A 20924-nucleotide genomic window follows, 5' to 3' on the forward strand; every position below is an offset into this window, starting at 1 on the left:
TTATTGGTCTAGGTTGATTTCTCATGGCCAGGTTCAGAGCATCTACACAATGTGCCCTGTCAATTAACAAATCCTGCTGTGGAACACCAAGTCGCTTATTTGTACTTTTTTAAAAGTAATACAGTATGTTCCTTCCAGTTTTTCTGGTATATCAGAAAATCTCAGGTTCTCTCCCTGCGCTCAGTCTTCCAACTCTACTATTTTCTGAAACAGCTCTTCTTGAGAAGCCTCATGCTCAGCCACCCTTTTTTGCAGTTTTTTATCAACTAATCTGACCAGCTAAACTTCTATTTTCCAGCATTTTGTTATTCGAGTTAATACATTTCTTTAATGTTTCACTTATTTTAAACACCTCAGAATGGATTTGATTTATTTTTTTCTTATAAATTACTGGAAGCCATCTCGTCCAACAAAGCTGAAACTTGAAATGCCTTTTGCTGAACAGATGTTAGGACTCTCCCAATCAGAATATTCTCTGCTCCTTTTCCGGCTAATTTCATCTCAGGTTCTCCAAATTTCTTCTTTGCTGGCATCCAAGCAGAGCAATTAAAAGCCACTGACTGAATTTTACCCAGAACATAGTTAAAACGGCCCTTTAATGGGTCTGTTTTACTTGACTGCCAAACAACACTGTTGAAACCCACATGAGAGAGACCACATGACCAAAAATACAGTCAGTCTATCATTTTGACTGAGATCGTAGTACTGTGGGGACTGGGGAATGTACCTTTCCACTACTGTGCGATCTTGCAGTTGGTACATATATAATTATCGGGGGGGGGGGGCCTGGCTTGCTACCAACCTCCGCAAAAAAATAAGAAGTTATGTACCTACCATAACGTTCCATGTTAGTTGTCTTGCTGTTTGGGATCGGAGCCGATCCTCTGCTCTGACTCGGCCACCTTCAATAGCTCGAGAGCTGTTTACTGGTTCGAGGCTACCCCTTATCCCATAATGCCTAGAGATAGCTACCCAGATCTCGTTTGAAACAGCTAAACCAGACAAGAGAAAAAACAGTTATCAAAAACTGGTTGTTCTCAGCATTCTAATATCTAGAATAGTTTAGGAAGACCTGGCCAGAAGAATAATAATAATAATAATAATAAAAGAATACTCAGCCAGTGAAAAAAGGAACTCCTCTCAATCCACTAGGATGGGGGATGGAGGGAGGGACGCAAGAAAGAAGGCAAGATGAAGACAACTAACATGGAACATTATAGTAGGTACATAACTTCTTAATGTTAAGTTGTCTATCTCGCCTTCATTCTTGCTGTTTGGGACAGCGTCCCTAGCACCTAACACCCTGGGTGGCTCAGTGAAACAGACACTTCAGAACAGTGGAACCAAAGTCAGCTCTGCTCCGGGAGACCATATCCACCTTGTAATGAGAGATAAAGGTATGAGGGTTTGCCCATGTGGCAGCTGCACAGATGGAATCCATGGGCAACCTAGATTGAAAGGTTACGGAGGTGGCTATCGCCCTAGTAGAATGACCTTTGTGTTTAGTTGGTAACTCATTCTTCCTTAACTGATAAATAAAAGTAATAGTGTGGGACAACCATCTGGATAAGGTCACCTTGGAAACTGGGAAACCTTATTTGTTTAAGGCATAAGAAAGGAATAATTGGTCTGACTTAATTATTTCTTTAGTTCTTTGCAGGTAAAAACGCAATTGTCTATGAACGTCCAATTGGTGAAGCTTGTACTCTGCCTTGCTGCTATGACTTGGGAAGAACACAGGGAGATCTATAGATTGTTCTGTGGTTATAATAAAGATCTATAGATTGGTTTAAATTATTTTCTGAGCAGAATTTAGGAAGAAACGAAGGATTAGTCCTCAGAAACACCAGGTAGGGAGGATGAACACATAGTGCCTGGAGTTCTGAGACATGCCTAGCTGAAGTGATAGCTACCAGAAAGAGTGTCTACCAAGATAGAAACTTGATGGAGCAGGAAGCTGCTGGTTCAAAAGGGGGCAGAATTAAAGAAGTTAGGACTAAATTAAGGTCCCAAGGGGGAGAGGATCTCGCACTGGAGGTCTAAGAAGAGATGTTCCTCTCAAAAAAGCTTTACAGAGCTTATGAGACAATGTTAGAATCTGACCAACCAATATGAAAATTAGAAATGGCCGCTAATTGTAACCTAATCGTAGCGGAAGCTGCCCCGGAGTGAAAAAGTTGAGCCAAAAATTCCAGAATTTCGTGGAGTGGGGCTGAGAAGGGATCCACGTTCCTAGACTTCGCCCAACAAGAAAAACGTTTCCATTTGCTAGCATAAGTTTTTCTCGTTGTTTACTTGTGAGAGGAGACGATAATCTCGCGTACTGCTAGGGAAATGCTGGGAAGCCTGGCTAAGGTTGGAAGTGGAGCAACCAAGCTGTAAGCTGGAGAGTTTGGAGGGATTGATGCAACCCGCCTGATTGATGAATCAGGAGATCTGGAATTGGGTCCAGAATCCAGGGTTGATTGAGAAGGTAATGGTGCAGGAACGGGAACCATATCTGTTGATGCCAGTAGGGGGCAATGAGGATAATTTTGCAACCCAACAATTTTGCTTTCTGTATGAGTTTCGGTATCAGGGGAAATGTAAGAAAAGCATAAAGAAGTCCCTGAAGCCAATCATGGACTAGAGAGTCTCTGGGTAGGTATGTGACCTGGAAGCGGAAGAAGGGAGAAGTAGTTGCTGCATTTGCTGTTGAAGGGGGTGGCAAAAAGATTGCAGCAAGGCAGTCCCCATTTGCGGAAAATAAGATCCGCAACTTCCTGATTCAGAGACCACTCGTGAGGCATGAGGATAGCTCTGCTGAGCCTGTCTGCTATGACGTTGGATCTCCCAGGGATGTGTGTCGCGATCAGAAAACGTTGGGAGGAAATCGCCCACTGCCAAAGTCTGAGTGCTTCTCGACACAGGGGGTAGGATCTGGTCCTGCCCTGCTTGTTGATGTACCACACCATTGACATGTCTGTCTGTTTGGATTGCAATGGTCCCGGAAGGAAGAGAGTATTGAAGAGCTTGCAACGCTAGGAGCACGGCTCTCATTTCTAGGACATTTATATGCAGATGGTACTCGTGTGGTTGCCAAGTGCATACCCCCTCCACCCTATCAGGGAGGCGTCTGTCGTCACTGTGGATACTGGAGGGGGTTGTATGAAAGGTCTTCCCAGAGTAACTAATGGAAAGACCATCCACTAGGAAAGGTGTCTTTTGCATGCCTCTGTGATAAGGATCATGTGAGACATGGGTAGCTCTTGGAAGGACCACTGTGTGAAAAGGAGCCACTGAAGAATTCTCATGAGGAAGCGCGCTAGTGGGATTAGAAGAATGGCCACTGCCATGGAGCCCAGAGTTGCACTTGTTGGCGAATTGTGGACACATTTTCTAGTGGTAACCTTGTGAACATATCCCTTGTGTTTAAGTCTGCTTCAATGTAAGTGATAGATTGACAGGGCAATAAGGCAGATTTTTCTAAATTTATTGTAATACCTAGCTGGGTGCAGGATGTGATTGTATAATCCCGCGCTTGTAGGAGTTGATGCCTGGTGGTAGCAGTGAGGAGCCAGTCGTCTAGATATGGAAACACCTGGAATCCTTGACGTCTCAGGTGAGCCGTGACCACTGCCCATACACTTAAACACCCTGGGGGCTGTGGTGAGACCAAAGGGCAGAGCTCTGAACTGGTAATGACTGGCCCCCACCTGAAAGAGAAGAAATCTCCTGGAGCGTCTGTCCATCTTGATATGGTAGTACGCGTCCTGAAGATCTATCGAGCACATCCAATTGTCCTGACCCAGAAAGGGTAGAATGGACTGTAGCATGACCATCCGAAAAGTACAGTTTTGTACCTACCATAAATGTAGATGTCCGAGTGGAATGCATCTGCAGTCCTTACAAATGGGTTGTCCTGTCGTCAGGCAGCCCTTCGGTCGGCCGGATTCCAAAGTCTGGGTCTGGCTTCGGCTGGTGTCGCACTTCACCCGACGTCATTGCGGCAGTTCTTCGGGTATAAAGGCATCAGCCGACGCCATTTTCCTCAGTGTTTCTTGCCCCAGATGCCAGGTGCCCTCTTGGTTGGCTAAATTTGGATAAATGCCAAAGTTTCCAAATAGTAGAGAGCAAACACACAAAATAAACATGTATGTACATATATACAAACAAATACACCATAATAGATCCCCCCCAAGCTAGCTGAAGATTGGTAAGTACCCTAGGAGTACCTCAGAGGGGAAGGAGGGTGGGTAATCCTGACTGCAAATGCATTCCTCTCGGACATCTACATTTATGGTAGGTACAAAACTGTACTATGTCCTTCAAGGATGCATCTGCAGTCCTTACAAATGGGTAGAATACCACAGCTAAACTAGGGGAAGAGGAAATGAGAATAGATTATGGTGTAGTCAGGATCCCTTGCAAAACAGCAGTGGCAAAACTAGCACGGGATCTAGAGTATAGAGGTAAGTTATAATGCTTGGCAAATGTATGCACGGAGGTCCAAGTAGCAGCCTCTATAATGTCCTTGGTAGCCACTCCTCGTAAGAAAGCTGTGGTAGTGGCTGTGGCCCTTGTGGAGTGAGGCCTGATGTTCTCTGGAGTTTTCTTTCCATGGTAGGAGTAAGAAAATCTAATGCAATTTCCTATCCATTTGGAGATTGGCTGTTTAGAAATTGGTTTTCCTTCTTTTCCTGTTGCATAAGCTACCAGAAGCTGGTCAGTTTTTCTATTGTTTTTTGTCCTGTCCAGGTAGTAGCGTAATTGTCTGTGTACATCCAAGGTATGCATGAGCTTTTCTCCCCTGTTCTGTGGATTGGGGAAGAATGTAGGAAGGTGGATAGCCTGATTTAAAGAGACTCTGGATACCACCTTAGGCATAAATGTAGGATTTGTTCTCATGGACACTATCTTGATGGAAGATCAGGAAGGGTTGTACTGCCATTAATGCCTGTAGTTCAGAGACCCTTCTTGCTGAAGTTATTGCCAGCAGGAAAGCAGTCTTCCAGGATAAGTATTGCAAGTCTGCTGTAGCTGCTGGCTCGAAAGGAGGTAGAGTCAGTTTTTCTAGCACAAAGTTCAAGTCCCATGCTGGCAATGGAGGTTTCCTGGGAGGTTTTACATTTTTAATTCCCCTCAGAAACTGTCTGAGCAGAGGATGCGAGAAGACAGGAGGATCCAAGCTGTATTGTGCTGAAATAGCTGATGCATGTATCTTAATGGAGGAATAGGACAGGCCTGTATGGAAGAGCTCCAAGTACTCCAGGATGTTGGCTATGTTCACCAGTGTCACATCTTGCCCCTTTGCAGTACTCCAGATGAGATATCTTTTCCATTTTGCTGCATAATTCTTTCTTGTTGAAGGTCTACGAGCCTCCAGGATTATGTCTTTAACCCTTTGGGATAAATTTGGGTTAATTGCTGTTATGTAATGTTCCAGGCAGTTAGCTGCAGAGTTTTAGGTTTGGATGCAGAATGTTGTAGTTGTTCTGTGTCAGCAGTAATGGGATCAGGGCAGTTTCCATATTTGTTCCCGGACATGCTCCTCAGCAGTGGATACCAATGTTGTCTTGGCCAGTCTGGGGCTATCAGAATGATCCTCGGACGTTCCTCTTTGATCTTGAGAAGCACCTTGTGCATCAAAGGAAGTGGTGGGAATGCGTATGCTGTCAGGCTTTTCCAACTGAAGGATAGGGAGTCCACCTTCCAAGCAAGTGGGTGGTAAGTCCTTGTGCAGAATTTCTTCAACTGGTGATTGCATGGGGATGCAAACAAGTCTATTTGTGGTAATCCCCATTCTCTTGTGATGGTTTTGAAAATGTCCAGATGCAGCATCCATTCGTGGGCATCTGTTGTAGTTCTGCTTAATATGTCTGCTAGAATGTTCTCCTTCCCTGGTACATAAATTGCCTGTAACTGAATGTTGTAGCTCAAAGCCACATCCCATAGGTCCAGTGCCAGCCGGCATAGGGGGTATGAGTGTGTGCCTCCCTGTTTGTTGATGTACCACATAACTGTGGTGTTGTCTGTCCTTATCAACAACTGGCCTTCTTGGAGAAGAGGTCTGAATGCCTGGATTGCCAATTTTACTGCCATCATTTCTTTTAGATTTATGTGCAGATGCCGCTGGTCTTGAGTCCATAGGCCTTGAATGCACTTGTCCATCATGTGTGCCCCCCAACCGAGGTCTGAGGCATCTGTCGTGATAGTTTGTCTTGGTTGACTTTTGCAGAAGGGCAGTCCTGTGTTTGATTGACAGGCCTGTGCCCACCATAAGAACTCTTGCTTCAGGCATGGGATCATTGGAATTTTGGTTTCCATGCTGTGCTTGTGCTGAGACCACAAATTCTTTAGGTACCACTGTAGCTTTCTCATATGAAGCCTGGCATGAGGGACCAGTATTATGCAGGATGCCATGAAGCCTAGAGCTTGTAGCACTTTTCTTGCAGTTAGATGGCTCTGCTTTGTTAATGCCAAGAAATAGAGAGGAAGTTGCTCTTTCTTTTCTGCAGTTAGAAATGCCATTTGTTTTGATGTGTCCAGTTCTGCACCCAGAAAGGTTATTATTTGGGATGGAATCAGCCTTGACTTTTTTGTACTGACTGTATATCCCAGGGCTTGTAGCAGGAAGATGACTCTTTGTAAGTCTTCTGTTAATTTGTTTTTGTTGTCCACTTGTATCAGGCAGTCGTCCAGGTAGGGATAGATTTGAATTCCCTGAAGTCTGCAATGAGCGATTACTGATGTCAGGCATTTCGTGAACACTCTGGGCGCAGTAGATAAGCCAAAGGGCAATGCTGAGAATTGATAATGCTCTGATCCTGCAAGAAATCTGAGGTATCTTCTGCAAATTGGTCTTATGGGGACGTGCAGGTATGCCTCCTTGAGATCTAGAGTTACCAGCCAAGACTCCTTGCCCAGCATGGGAAGAAGCTGCTGTAGGGTCAGCATTTTGAATTTTGGAACAATGAGGAATGTGTTTAAAACGGACAGGTCTAGAATAGTCCTCCATTTGTTTTCTTTTCTTGGTACCAGGAAGAGCCTGGAGTAACATCCCTTCCCTTGCTCCATAAATGGTACCTTTTCCACAGCTCGCATTCTTAATAATTGAGATATTTGTTTTAGAGCTTCTGCCCTTTGAGAAGGTGGTAGGTTTGGCATTCCTCTCTTTCCTGGTAGTGTATGGAATTGGAACCTGTAACCTTTGTCTATAGTCTGCAAAATCCATTTTTCTCTTGTAATGCAGTGCCAGTTTCTTGAAAATAATGTTAGCTTTCCGCCTAAGGGTGCTTCTAGTTGTTCCCTGGTAGGCGGTGCCACCGCCAAGTCACTGTGATTGAGTTGTTGTAGTGGTGGTGGCTGTATCCGTGCCTCGTTGGTTGTTACCCTGCCACTGGCGACCCCTGTAGGCACCCCTGGATTGGTTTCTGCCTCTAGTGCGCCTATTCCTGCCTCTTTGTGCCTTAGAGGAGTCCGGAAAGGACCAATTCCTGCTAAACCTTGTAGGTTGAACTTGTAAGAAATCTTTTACTGTTTGCACAGATTTTGCTTTCTCTTCCATCTTTTTTAGTACCTGCTGTGCGGGGGCACCAAATAAATTGACCTTGTCCATAGGTGCATCCAAAAGCTTAGATTTGACATGGTCTGGTAATGCCTGCTCTTTCAACCATGCACGCCTCCTAATAACTGTGCCAGTCATGGCTGATCTAAAGGAAGCCTCCAGTGCATCATAGCCACATTTTAAAGAATGGTTACTAACCTGCTGTATGTTATGTAACATTTCTTGAACATACTTTTTATCTAAAGATTCTTCAGAGGACAGCTTTTTAGTCAACTGGTCAAGCATAAACTCTTGATATTGAATCATATGAAATTGGTAGTTCAAAGCTCTAGCTGACAAAGTAGCAGAGGTGTAAACTTTTTTACCCCATCTCTCTAAGGACCTGGATTCCCTTTCAGAGGGGAGGGGGTTTTTAGAAGAAGTAGCTGCTACAGCTTTAGGGCCCTGGGAGATAGTCTCTGGATCTGCAAAAGGGGCCTTATATAAGTGGTGATGAGTGTCCGGGACCCTGTAGTACCTATCGGGCTTAGCAGGAGCCGGAGGTAAATTATCAGGAGTAGTGCAAGCATCATTAAATGCATCATCAACAACAGATAGAACTGGAGGAATAGCTAAAGGCCTATGCTGTGGCAAGTGTAGAAAGGTCCTAAGTCTTTTTCTAGAGTCTGAGAAATCTTGGCCCTGCCACTGAAATTGTTCCCTCATAGCATGCAAGGTTTCCCCAAAGGAAAATTCCTCAGGAGGAGAGGCTGAAGGGATGGACTCCTCAGCATCAGAGTCTTCGTAAGGAGAATAAGAAGCCTCAGGAGGGTCTGTATGTTCTGAATCATCAGAGGAATCATCTGTGGCTACTGGCTCAGGGGGCTCTGCTCTAGGCCTCTTTTCTGGAGGAGGAAGAGAGGCCCTGTCTGGATGAGGCTGGGATCCACGAATTAAAGAGATGAGATCCTCTGCCAAAGAAAGCATATGGGAGCTGGTGCTGGGCCTGTGAGAGGGGGGTTTGGCAGGCACAGGTTTTGAAGCTTTGGCTGCTTTAGCCCTGGCAAAGGCCTTAACAGACATAGCTGGAGGAGGCCTAGCAGCTCCACGTGCAGGGGTAGAAATATCTAGGGGAATGGTGCCTGATAAATCCTGTGAAATCGCAACAGAAGGTTGGATTTCAGAAGCCGTTTCTACCAGGATAGAAGAGGCCTCGGTAGAAGGCAAGTTATCAGCTGAAGAAAGAACCGCTTGCTCGGTTTCGGCCGAAACAGAGACACTCGTGGTTTGCTTAACCGCGGTTTCAGCCGAAACCGCGGGCCGCGAGTGTCGGTCCTTTTCTTTGCGCTTTTTGGTTATTTGCGTAGTCGGAGGATCCGACGGCATAATGTAGGCAAAATCGGAGCCAAAAATCTGTTCAGCAAAGTCCGAGCGACGTCTAAGCGTCCGTCGGTTAAAAGAAGCACAGGCTAGACAAGCTGCTACGTCGTGGTCTGGGCCTAAACAATGTATGCAATAGGAGTGGAAATCTTTATGAGGTATTTGTTTCCCACAAGATAAACAGTTATTAACTTTCTCTGACATCGGCTGAGGCAAGAAAGAGTCCCCAACGGGGTACTTAGCTTTATAGAAGTTTTCGAAGTAGTATTCGGTAGTAGTAATCTCTGGATCTGACCGACCAGCACTTGCAAACAGCTTCTGCTTCGGGCGCCACGCGGCAAGAAAGACTGAGGAAAATGGCGTCGGCTGATGCCTTTATACCCGAAGAACTGCCTCAATGACGTCGGGTGAAGTGCGACACCAGCCGAAGCCAGACCCAGACTTTGGAATCCGGCCGACCGAAGGGCTGCCTGACGACAGGACAACCCATTTGTAAGGACTGCAGATGCATCCTTGAAGGACATCTTTGTTCTTTGTACAGACTTGTTCAGTCTGCTGAGATCCAAAATTGGTCTCCAGTCCCCTGTCTTTTTTGGTACCAAAAAGAACATTCAGTAAGTTCCGGATCCGTGCTGGTCTGCGGGGACTTCCTGGATGGCTCTTTTTTTCTAGCAGTTTTGAAACCTCTATTACTGCTTGCTCCTTCAGATTGGGTGGCACATCTGGAAGGACTTTCTTTGATTGTAAGGGGGGATGATGGAAGGGAATTTTGTAACCTCCGGATATAATGGACCATACCCATCTGTCTTTTGTTAAATTTAGCCAGGCTTTTGGGTACAGTGAAAGTCTTCCCCCAATTGCCTCCAGAGGTGAGCAGCCGGGCAACCCTTCAGGGATGCTGGAAGGGCTCATCAGAGAAAGATTCTGTGTTGCCCTGGTTCTGCGGACCACCTCTGCCACGAGGGCGGCATCTATTATTATTGTTATTTCCCCCTCTGCCTCTGGAGGAAAAAATCACTGTGCGTGTCAGACAAGGCTCACTGAGATTTACGGAACCACATTTTCCCACTCTTCTGACCCTTGGGGTAAGGTCTAGAGGGAGTGGAAAAATGGACTCCAATGGCAGAGAGAGTCTTGCCTTCTTGCTCACACCTAGTCAACGTGTCTTTCACCTGTGGTCCAAAGAGAAAGGAACCATCAAAAGGGGTACTTGTGAAGGATGTTCGAAAGGGGGCAAAGTGACACAGCCGCATCGACGCATGCCTCCTAAGGGCTACACCCATGCCCGTGGCTCTACTTGCTCCATCGGCTGCATAGGAAATGAGCCTCATGGAGGAGTTAACTACAGAATTAAGCATCGCTAGCTGGGAAGCTACTTTGGCTTGTGCTCCCTCAGCTGTAGGATCTTGAAGGGTATCTCCAAGATCTTTAAGGAGATCCCTTTGAAGTCAAGTAAAATTACATAGATAGTTCAGTGTGACCTCATGGAGAAGGTCGCTGAAGCAAACATTCGCTTTCCGTACCTGTCCATCGTCCTAGACTCCTTGTTAGGAGGATGAACAGATGAAGAGGTCTCAGCTAGCTTTTTTTCGGTGACTGCTGCTACCACCATGGCATCAACAGGCACACCCTTAGAAAGGAATTGCTTATCCTGGGGGGCTGTAATAAATTTACTAGGTCTCCTCAGAGTTGTTCCACTCAGTCCAGAGCTGACCAAGCCTTACAAGCCACTACGGACATAAGTGGGTTAAAAGGCGGAGAAACCCAGGAGGTGGAAGGTCGGGAACCGAAAGCATCCAGGATTACATATCTTCGCTAGGGGATTCCAGTTCCCCCTCTGCCCAAGCATTTCCAGGATGTCCGAGAAGGAAACATCTTCAGAGGGGGAATCTCTGGGACCCTTCCGATTTATCTAAGTTTGTATCAGAAGTGACAGATTCAGGGGAGTCAATGTGCTTCCTCTTGCACCTCCTCTTCCGAGGGGGCTCCTCTGAATGATCAGGGGAGGCCTCGGAAGAAGACGAAACACCCAATGGCGTGTCCTGGGGCCTTGGTTCCCCTCACTTGGCGTCTGGAGGAGGAGCAGAGGTTGGCACAGGCACTACGGGGGACGGAGCTGGTGGGGCCTGTAGTGGAGCTGACTCGGGGGACAGCACACACCGCATGACCTCAAAGGCATCCGTCTCGAGGCAGAGAAAGCTCCGGTTCCAAAGAAATAGGAATCTTTCACCGCGCCGAGGGGGACGGCTCCGAGGCCGATTTTGGAGCAGAGCTCACCTGTACCGATGCTCCGAGAGGGAGAACGGGGTCGGAAAAGGGTCCGATGCCACTCGCCCTCCTCGGAGCCGAGGGAGCCTCGGCATCCAGATTCCTTGATGGAAGGTACCATGTACCATCCAGGTAATCGGTGCCGAAGACGGAAACGAAGGGGATATGGTTATCGGAGCTGACGGTTCCACTACTCTAACCCCAACAAACTCCGGCTCCAAACTCATTGGAGTCGGAGGAGGAACATCAAGTGAAATGGACAGAGCCAATACCTGTTGAGGAGGGCTGGACAATAATTTTAGTTAGTGCCTGCGACTTTAGCAACCTACTGACTACTCTCTCCAGATCGTGATCTGACAGCCTAGAGGATCAAGAGGAGTGAGAGGATCGGTGGCTACGTTCACTTTGAAGTAATGGAGACTGAGGAGCCGAATGCACCGATTCTAAGGAAGGGGACCTCAGCCACGTGGGGCTCCGAGAAGGCTCCGAAGCATCCGATGGAGCAGACGGGGAGGTTGTCTTGTCGGTGCCAGCCGGAACCGAATTAGAAGGTAAATCCTGCACAGAAATCTGCTCCAAGGATGGAGCCGACGGCTTAGAGGATTTTGGGGATTTCACTGGCTGTGAACCCTTTGCCGGTGAATCCTGGGGTTTCAGCAGACCCCTAAGAATCAGTTTGTTCTTGTGCTCCTGCAGGACTCTTGGACTAAAAGAATAGCAAATAGAACAAGAGTCCTGCGGTGAACAGTGCCCAAACAGCAGACGTAACTAGTGTGCCCATCTGTCAGAGACATCATCTGACAGCATGAGTCACACTTCTTGAATCCAGAAACCTTAGCTTCCTTAGACATGACTGTACCAAACAAAGGGAAGACTAAGTAAGTAGATACAGACAAAAAACAGTACTACACTAGACAAAACATACCAGTACTATCTAACTATCTAAAACTGTAAAGGAAATCTAAGATATAATATAATTAAGTATTATATCTATCATATATATATATATATATATATATATATTTTTTTTTTTTTTGCAATAAGGGGGAAAAAAGAAGTAGGAAAACCTCTAAGTTAAACGGCTAACCTAGAGATGGGGGAGGGGTGGAGAACTCTCTAACTTAAACGAGTTCTGTTAAAAAAAGGGTAGAGATTACAGAAAATATAACTACAACACGTATAACTAACTCTAAAATAGAAAGGATACTAGAAAGTTTAAATTCTAAGGAAGTTTACACAAAAAGTTAAATAAACGAGCCTGAGCCAGAAAAACGACACCCTCTCAGCTGAAGCAGCAAATGAGATCTGGGTAGCTATCGCTAGGCATTATGGGATAAGGGGTAGCCTCGAACCAGTAAACAACTCTCAAGCTATTGAAGATGGCCGAGTCAGAGCAGAGGATCGGCTCCGATCCCAAACAGCAAGAATGAAGGTGAGATAGACAACTTATCATTGTTTTTGTGTTGTTTCCATCGATCAACAAACCATATTATTGACCATGTATTACTGACCATGTTGCTCCATCAATTTTAACAGTTTCATTTTTCACCCTAGAAGAGATCACATCAACCTGTTGATCAATGTGCAGCTATCTTGAAGTCTTTGTCATTTCTATCGTTGTGCTCTACAAAGCTGCTGGCACAGAAAATCTTCCAGGTTTCTAATGTCCCTAAACTTTATTCCCCTTATCAGCTCAGTCTGGTTCCACTACTTGTCAAGACTACACATATCTGATCTGGCAGGTACAAGCAAGGACTCGGCCAGTGGACACCCTGCCCAACTTTCACTGGTGAAATTTTGGCTAAGGAAGTGTAAATTTTTCTACTCCTTAACCAGAGTCTGCAATTTCTGAGATGCTTTCTGAAGACTCAAAGGTCTGCTTCATATGAAACAACTGTATGTTCACCCTTGGGTGTGGTGGTAATCTACTCTGGGTCTTGAAACAGCAAAGACTGCAGGGTGCATCTCTCTGGACATTAGTTACGAGATGGAGAAAGCTTCAGATCTCTCTAATTGATGGCCTTTACTAGGGGATGAAGTTTAGGTTGTGACCTCTCTCTCCTTTAAATTCCCTTACCTTTTGGTTCTATTCTGAAATCTCATCTGGGAACCCTCTGACATACCTATCCTGATGGAATTACAGAAAGTTTTGAACTTGACTGAATGAATTTGCTAATTCTGGCAAGCCTGAATGTTATGCTCCTTTCCTAGACAACAGAGGTAACTTGTCTGTGGGTCTGCCTGGTGATCTAGCCATTACCGGTACAATTAGAAGAGTTGGATTTTTTTCAGAAACTGTCACAGAACCATTCCTATAAAGTATGCTAAGGATCAACTTCTGAACTGCACATGCAACAGGCAATAACTGGGGAGAATGTGACAGCATGCAGCTGCCTAGTTTGCTGCAGTAATGTTATGGCATGTACCACTAGTGAAATGCGAGGGGCTAGACAACTCTTTGGAATGAGATCCTGGCTGTTAAATACTGCAGACGTCCATTTGAACTAAGATCCCAGCACGACTTTATGTTAAGTGCTCAAATCATAAAAAGTTCAAGTACTTAGACATCAAACACGTCTCATCACAAAGCCCTGAAAAAAAGCTGCAGTAAAAAAAAAAAGTGTGTCTTTTTTTGTAATAGAGAGGGGCAAGCCCCTTGTTGAGTCTTTCGGCTTTTCCCGGTTAGGATTGGTAGTTGATTTTTACGTGCCGAGTTACCAGCCCTGATGCACAACCTTCAACGAAGGTACGCCCATTCACGCACATCTCCACACAGAAGACACTCTAGCTGAGAGTTGAACCTGACAGCGTCTTACTGTGAGGCGACAACGCTACCGCAGCACCAGTCAAAATCTCCTGTGACTTTATATATATATATATATATATATATATATATATATACACACACACACACATACACACACCAACTCAGAGATCACACTATAATGGGGAAAGGGCAAATTCCTGATCCCCCGTGTACCATAATGTCACACATCCAACTATCGGCAATGTTCAAAAAGTACTTGGCCAGCACTTCAACTGCTTGAACATTTGATCATGGAGATGTAATTAACCTTAGGAAATGCAGCAATATGGATATTCCACATAATCACAGTTCTGCATCCTGTGCAAGAACAAGCAGCAAAGTGAACAAATACAAACATTTTAAGTCACTATCTAAGGTATGCCTAAAATGGAAAATTTTCATTTAGAAGCAAAAGTAATGGTATACTGCATTTCAATGTCTCTAACATGATACTTTACTTATTCATCTGTGTTACTAGGCTATGTAGCTAAGGCACATTATAAAAATCTTTGAGAAAAACATTTAAACAATGTAGCCATACTGTTGCATAACTAGTCCTTTAATGTTACATTTATTAATGAAGCAATTCTTACTCTCTGCTCAGGAATAAGTTTAAAAACTGCACAGCATTCTGGCTGCAAGCCTCGGACATTCAGTGCTTTCATTAAACAGTCATGCAAGGACATGCCATTTCGCACAATTACCTGAAAATAATGAAAAATACGAAAATGTGTCAGTCATTTCTGCATATTATACTTTTATAAACTTTCATCTTCAAAGACATTTGCAGCGGTGGGAAAACCAAATATTTGTGACTCAGCAAACATCACCTGCATGGGGGCCCACATATATCCAAGAAAAGACAGTGCAGCATATGATATGGTGACATCAGACAGCAGAGTTTAGTTAATAGGTTCTGGTTTTGCTCTTGTGATAAAAGGATGCAGATTCAACCTTTTACTTCTCTGAAAAGACTAATGGTATAAAAACCCTGGAAATGACACTGAACGATACAGGACACCTGGACAAGTGTTAAAACAGAAGGCAGAACCCCTTCATGTCACTAAATGAGTGCCTTTTCAGAAGAAAATCACTGTTAGAAAAGAAAATCCTTTACACCATTACAGTAAGATACTGGAGATGTAAGTACACGAAACCAAAGACAAAGTACAGTTGTGTACCTACCATAAATGTAGATGTTCGAGTGTATTCACTGTTGCAGTCATTACTCTTGGGTTATCCTGCTGGCAGGCTACCCGCAGTCGGCCAGAATTCCAAAGTCTAGGTCCAGCGTCGGTTGCTGTCGCCTCCTCCCTGACGTCAGTGCGCCAGGGGTACTAAAGATGCAGCCAACGCCATTTTCTTCAGTTTTTCTTGCCCCAGATGTCAGGTGCCTCAAATAGGTAGGTTGTAAAATATACCAATAAGAAATGCAAGCATATTTCCTTCATCTACAAGCAAATACACCAAAAATGTTGTATAGGATAAAGAAGTGCAGATAAGTCCCAGCAAAGAGAAGGGGGATGGTGGGTGGGTAACCTGAACTGCAACAGTGAATACACTCGAACATCTACATTTATGGTAGGTACACAACTGCATTATGTTCATCGTGTTTCACTGTTGCAGTCATTACTCTTGGGTAGAATCCCAAAGCTGAGGGATGGGTGGCTGGGCTAAATAGGATTAGGAGAGGCTATGAGACCCTGCAGAACTGCAGTGGCAAAGCCTGCTCTGGACCTAGAGTAGAGAGGCAAGTGACAGTGCTTTGTGAAAGTGTGCCCTGAACTCCAAGATGCAGCCTCTAAGATTTCTTTGGTTGGTACTCCTCTAGGGAAGGCTGCTGAAGTGGCTGCTGCTCTGGTGGAATGAGGCCTAATGCCCTTAGGCACTAATTTGCCATGTTGAAAATGGCAGAAACGAATGCAATGGCCTATCCATTTAGAAATGGTCTGTTTTGAGATAGCCTTTCCTTGTGATCCTGCAGCATATGACACTAAAAGTTGCTCAGTCTTTCTGAACGCTTTAGTTCTGTCCAAGTAGAAGTGTAACTGCCTGTGTATGTCCAAAGAATGCAGAATTTTCTCACCCTTGCTCTGTGGATTTGGGTAAAAGGTAGGCAAGTGAATGGTTTGGTTGAGGGCCACACTGGACACCACCTTAGGCATAAATGTAGGGTTTTGTCCTCAGAGAAACCCTGTCTGGATGAAAAATGATGAAAGGTTCCACAGCCATGAGTACTTGTAACTCCGAGACTGGCCTTGCAGAAGTTATGGCTAGGAGCAGAGCTGTTTTCCAGGATAAGAATTTTATATCTGCTGTTGACGCTGGCTCGAAAGGAGGCAGTGAGAGTTTTTCCAAAACACAGTTGAGGTCCCAGGCCGGAATTGGTGCTCTCCTTGGAGGCCTAATGTTTTTGGCCCCTCTGAGGTACTGCCTTATTAAAGGATGAGAAAAGATAGGCGGTTCCATATTGTAATGTGCAGTAATGGCAGTGGCATGAATCTTAATTGATGAGAAAGAAAGGCCTTTGTTCAGCATCTCAGTTAGGTATTGTAAAATCGGAGGGATATTTGGTACAGACGTGTCAATGCCTTGTTCCTGGTTCCAAGCACAGAATCTCTTCCATTTTTCTGGTACTGGGCCTCCTGGCCTCCAAGATAACATCCATAACAGCTTTTGAAAGAGGAGTGTTCTGAATGGCTACATTATCCGCCATGCTGCCAGATTTAAGGTCCTGAGTTGGCTGTGCAGGATCTGATTGTTTTGTTTGGTCAGCAAGTGAGAAGTTTGAGGCAATATCCATGTTGGACCTTGAGACAAGCTCTTTAGGATTGTGTACCAGTGCTAGCGTGGCCAGTCTGGTGCAATCGGAATCATTATTGGCTTCTCTTGTCTGACCTTTAGGAGTACTCTGGGAAGGAGAGGCAGTGGGGGGAAAAGCATATACTGTTAAGATTGTTCCAGCTGAATGAAAGGGTGTCCACTTTCCATGCTTGCTTGTGGTAAATCCTTGTGCAAAATCTCTGCAATTGACAGTTGTGAGGGGAGGCAAATAGATCTATGTCGGGGCATCCCCATTTCCTTATTATCATGTTGAAGACTTGTGGATCCAGTTTCCATTTCGGGGATCCATGAGGTTTCTGCTTAGTTCGTCTGCCAGAGTATTTGTTTTTCCTGGCAGGAATTGTGCTTGCAGGTGAACTTGAAAAGCCAATGCTGTGTCCCATAAGGTCATTGCTTGTTTGCAGGCGGGGGGTAGGAATGTGTACCTCCCTGCTTGTTTATGTACCACATGACCGTAGTGTTGTCTGTCTATCAGTAACTGTCCTGGATGAAGCAGGTCCTTGAAAGCTGTCAGGGCATTTTGAACAGCTAGCATTCTTTTTGATTGATGTGAAGATGCCTCTGGTTTGCAGGCCATGTGCCCTGAATACATTTTCCTGCCATATGGGCCCCCAGGCATAATCTGATGCATCTGTTGTCAGTGTCTGGCTGTGGGTAAACTGAATGGCAGACCCTTGTTGTGGTGACAGGCTTCTGCCCACCATTGTAACTCCTGTTGTAGGCAGGGAATGAGTGCAATTACTGTCTCCAGGCTGTGGCAATGCTGAGTCCAAACACTTTTCAGATACCATTGTAGTTTCCTCATATGCAGTCTGGCATATGAAATTAATAGAATGCATGATGCCATGAAACCCAAGGCCTGCAGGATTTTCCTTGCAGATAGGTGGGTTTTTGTTGCCAATTTCTTGAAGTAGTCAGTTGTTTTTGTTTGTCTGGCGTGAGATAAGCCATTTGGACAGTTGTATTTAAGCTTGCACCCAGGAATATTATCTCTTGAGAGGGCACTAGTTTTGATTTCTTTTCGTTTACTGTGTACCTTAGGCCAATTAGTAATCTTTTTACAAACACCAGATGCTTTAGAAGAGTGTCTTTGTTCTCTGCTTGAATTAGGCAGTCGTCCAAGTAGGGATATATTTGAATTCCTTTTTGTCTGCAAAATGCAATTACTGGTGCCAGGCATTTTGTAAAGACCCTGGGAGCAGTAGATAAGCCAAAGGGCAGTGCAGAGAATTGGTAATGCATTGAGCCAGCTATGAATCTGAGGTATCTTCTGCAAGATTGTCTGATTGGGACATGCAGGTATGCCTCTTTTAGGTCCAAAGTTACGAGCCAAGCTTTCTTGTCCAGGATGGGCAGTAGCTGCTGAAGAGTCAACATCTTGAATTTTGGAACCTCCAGAAACGTATTTAGTATAGACAGGTCCAGAATTGGGCTCCAGGTTTTGTCCTTCCTGGGTACTAGGAAAAGTCTGGAGTAAAATCCTTGGCCCTGCTCTTGTTGTGGTACTTGTTGAACGGCCCTCATGTCCATGAGGGCTGTAATTTGTTTTTGTGCCTCTGCCCATTGATTGTGTGGCAGGTCTGACATGCTCTTTGATCTTGGTAGAGTGTGAAAATGGAACCTGTAGCCTTGGGACACTATGTTCAAGACTCATTTGTCTTTGGTAACGATTTGCCAATTTGATGAAAAAAAGTGCTATTTTCCCCCTAAGGGGGCTGTCAAAAGAAAACTGGAAATGGTAGAGGAAAGTCATTGGGACTGTTTCCTGTAAGGCTGTGATTTGTCTTCTCCGTTTTTGGAGGTAGGAGCACCCCATTATTTAGGCCTGTATGAGGCTTGGGGCTGAGATCTGCCTCTGGGACGCCTGTATCTGCCTCTTTGTGGTCTGTCTGAGACTGGAAAGGACCAACTTTTTGAAGGCCAGTTCCTGCTAAACCTGGGTGGCTTTACCTGTAAGAAATCCTTGACTGTCTGCATGGATTTTGCTTTATCCTCCTCTTTTTTTTTTCAACACCTCTTTTGCTTTAGTACCAAACAAAGTATCATGCTGTAATGGTGCATCTAATAATTTTGCTTTAACATGATCAGGCAGATTTTGTTCCTTTAACCAAGCATGCCTTCTAATAACAGAACCTGTAACAGCGGCCCTGCAAGAGGCCTCCAGTGAATCATAACCACATTGCAAAGTATGCTTTCCCACTTGTTCAGTTGCATGCCATAAATCCTGCAATTCCTTGTTCTCTGAACATTCGGTATTTGTCAACATTTTCTGTTTAAGTAGTGACATTAAATATTGCTGATATTTAAGCATATGAAATTGACAATTTAAAGCCCTTACAGCCAGGGTAGCAGAAGTGTAAACTTTTTTCCCCCAACTGTCTAGAGCCCTAGAATCCCTATCAGAGGGGACAGGGTTTTTTGCAGTGGAAGCTTTAACCCCCTTGGGACCCTGAGATATAGTTTCTGGGTCAGCAGCGGGGTTTTTATATAGGAATTTATGAGAATCCGGGACCCTGTAGTATCTGTCTGGCTTAGCAGGTGCAGGTGGTAAAGAGTCAGGGGACAGTCCAGTCTCTGAAAATACATCTACAATGTTTAGAACAGGTGGAATAGCAAGGGGTCTGTGCTGAGGAAGAAGCATGAAGTCTCTGAGCCTTTTCTTAGATTCAGAATAATCTTGGCTCTCCCAGTGGAAATGCTCCCTCATAGTATGCAGTGTTTCCCCAAAAGAATAGTCCTCAGGAGGAGAGGCTGAAGGAATGGGATTCTTCAGTATCAGAAACCTCATAGGGAAGCATGGAATAATCCTGTTCAGAAGAGGAATCAGCGGAAATAGAAACCTGATCAGAAGAATCATACTCTCTCTTGCCTAGGACTCTTAGCAGGAGGGGGATGGGAACCCCTGCTCAAGGTAATTAGGTCTTCGGCCATTTTGAGCATCTGTTTTTTAGGCATGGAAGTCTGAATAGGAGAATGCTGAACTTGTTTCTTTGTCTTTAGAGCTGCTTTAGTCTTTGTCTTTGAAGCTGAAGATGGCTTAACATATAGTTGTGTTGGTCTGAAGACACCCTCAAAAGCCAATGCCTGCTCAGCAGCTCCAAACCCATCTGAGGGATTGATTTCAGAGTGTCCAATACCTAGAGTTTCCAGAGGCCCAGTCGGCTCCACGTGGGAGTTGGTAGCAGCCTGTGGCTCTGAGGTAGCGGGCGCCAGGGGCTGCGAAAGCGCCTCACTGAGAACCGGCGACTGGCCCAGAAGAGGCTTCGTCGGTTTTGGACCTCAGATGGTTATCCTTGCCCTTGCGTTTTTTGTAAACTCGTTGTCGGCTGTTCCGCCTACATTATATAATTAAATCTTCGGCCAAAGTAATGAAATGCAAAATCGAACCGACGCTTGATAGTGCGTTGGTTAAATCTAGCACAAAACCGACAGCTAGCAAAGTTGTGATCAGGGCCTAGACAAGGAATACAGTAAGAGTGAAAATCCTTTTGAGGTACTTGCTTCCCACAAGAAATATAATTGTTAACTTTTTCTGACATCTGTCTGGAGCACGAAAAAAGTTTCCCCAACAGGGTACTTAGCTTTAATGAAGACTTCGGTTCTGAAATTCAGATTTGAAAATCTCAGGAGTCGGCCGACCGGCACTTGTGAACTGCTTTTGCTTCGGGCACCGAGCGGCAAGAAAGACTGAAGAAAATGGCGTCGGCTGCATCTTTTATACCCCTGGCGCACTGACGTCAGGGAGGAGGCGACAGCAACAGACGCTGGACCTAGACTTTGGAATTCTGGCCGACTGCGGGTAGCCTGCCAGCAGGATAACCCAAGAGTAATGACTGCAACAGTGAAACACGATGAACATCAAATGTTTTGTAGGAACACCAAAAATAGCAGGATAGATACTAATCTGGGGTACAAATCAACACATTTTTAACGGACCAAAGAAGCAAAACTACAGAAACCAATGCATATACAATTTGACAATCAAAACAGACTCATTAAAGGATATGACAAGCAGTGGCTGCTAGGTGAAGGACTGGGCTATGAAAAGACAGAGGCATACTGCTTCCAGACACCAACATGCCACATTTCACAGTTAAATTT

At 45.0% G+C, this 20924-nt stretch overlaps 1 protein-coding gene across 1 annotated transcript in view; it reads right to left on the minus strand.

Moving 5' to 3' along the window:
• Nucleotides 1-20924, minus strand: part of RAF1 (Raf-1 proto-oncogene, serine/threonine kinase) — a 2753658-nt gene that overhangs the window by 2052178 nt on the left and 680556 nt on the right. Inside the window, exon 3 of the mRNA XM_044078072.1 lies at nt 14573-14683. Coding sequence (XP_043934007.1) covers nt 14573-14683 — 111 coding nt within the window. The remainder of the gene's footprint in view (nt 1-14572; nt 14684-20924) is intronic.

The sequence above is a fragment of the Protopterus annectens genome, chromosome 7.part0 (genome assembly GCF_019279795.1).
Source record: "Protopterus annectens isolate FY-2018-M chromosome 7.part0, PAN1.0, whole genome shotgun sequence".
Taxonomy (NCBI): domain Eukaryota; kingdom Metazoa; phylum Chordata; order Ceratodontiformes; family Protopteridae; genus Protopterus; species Protopterus annectens.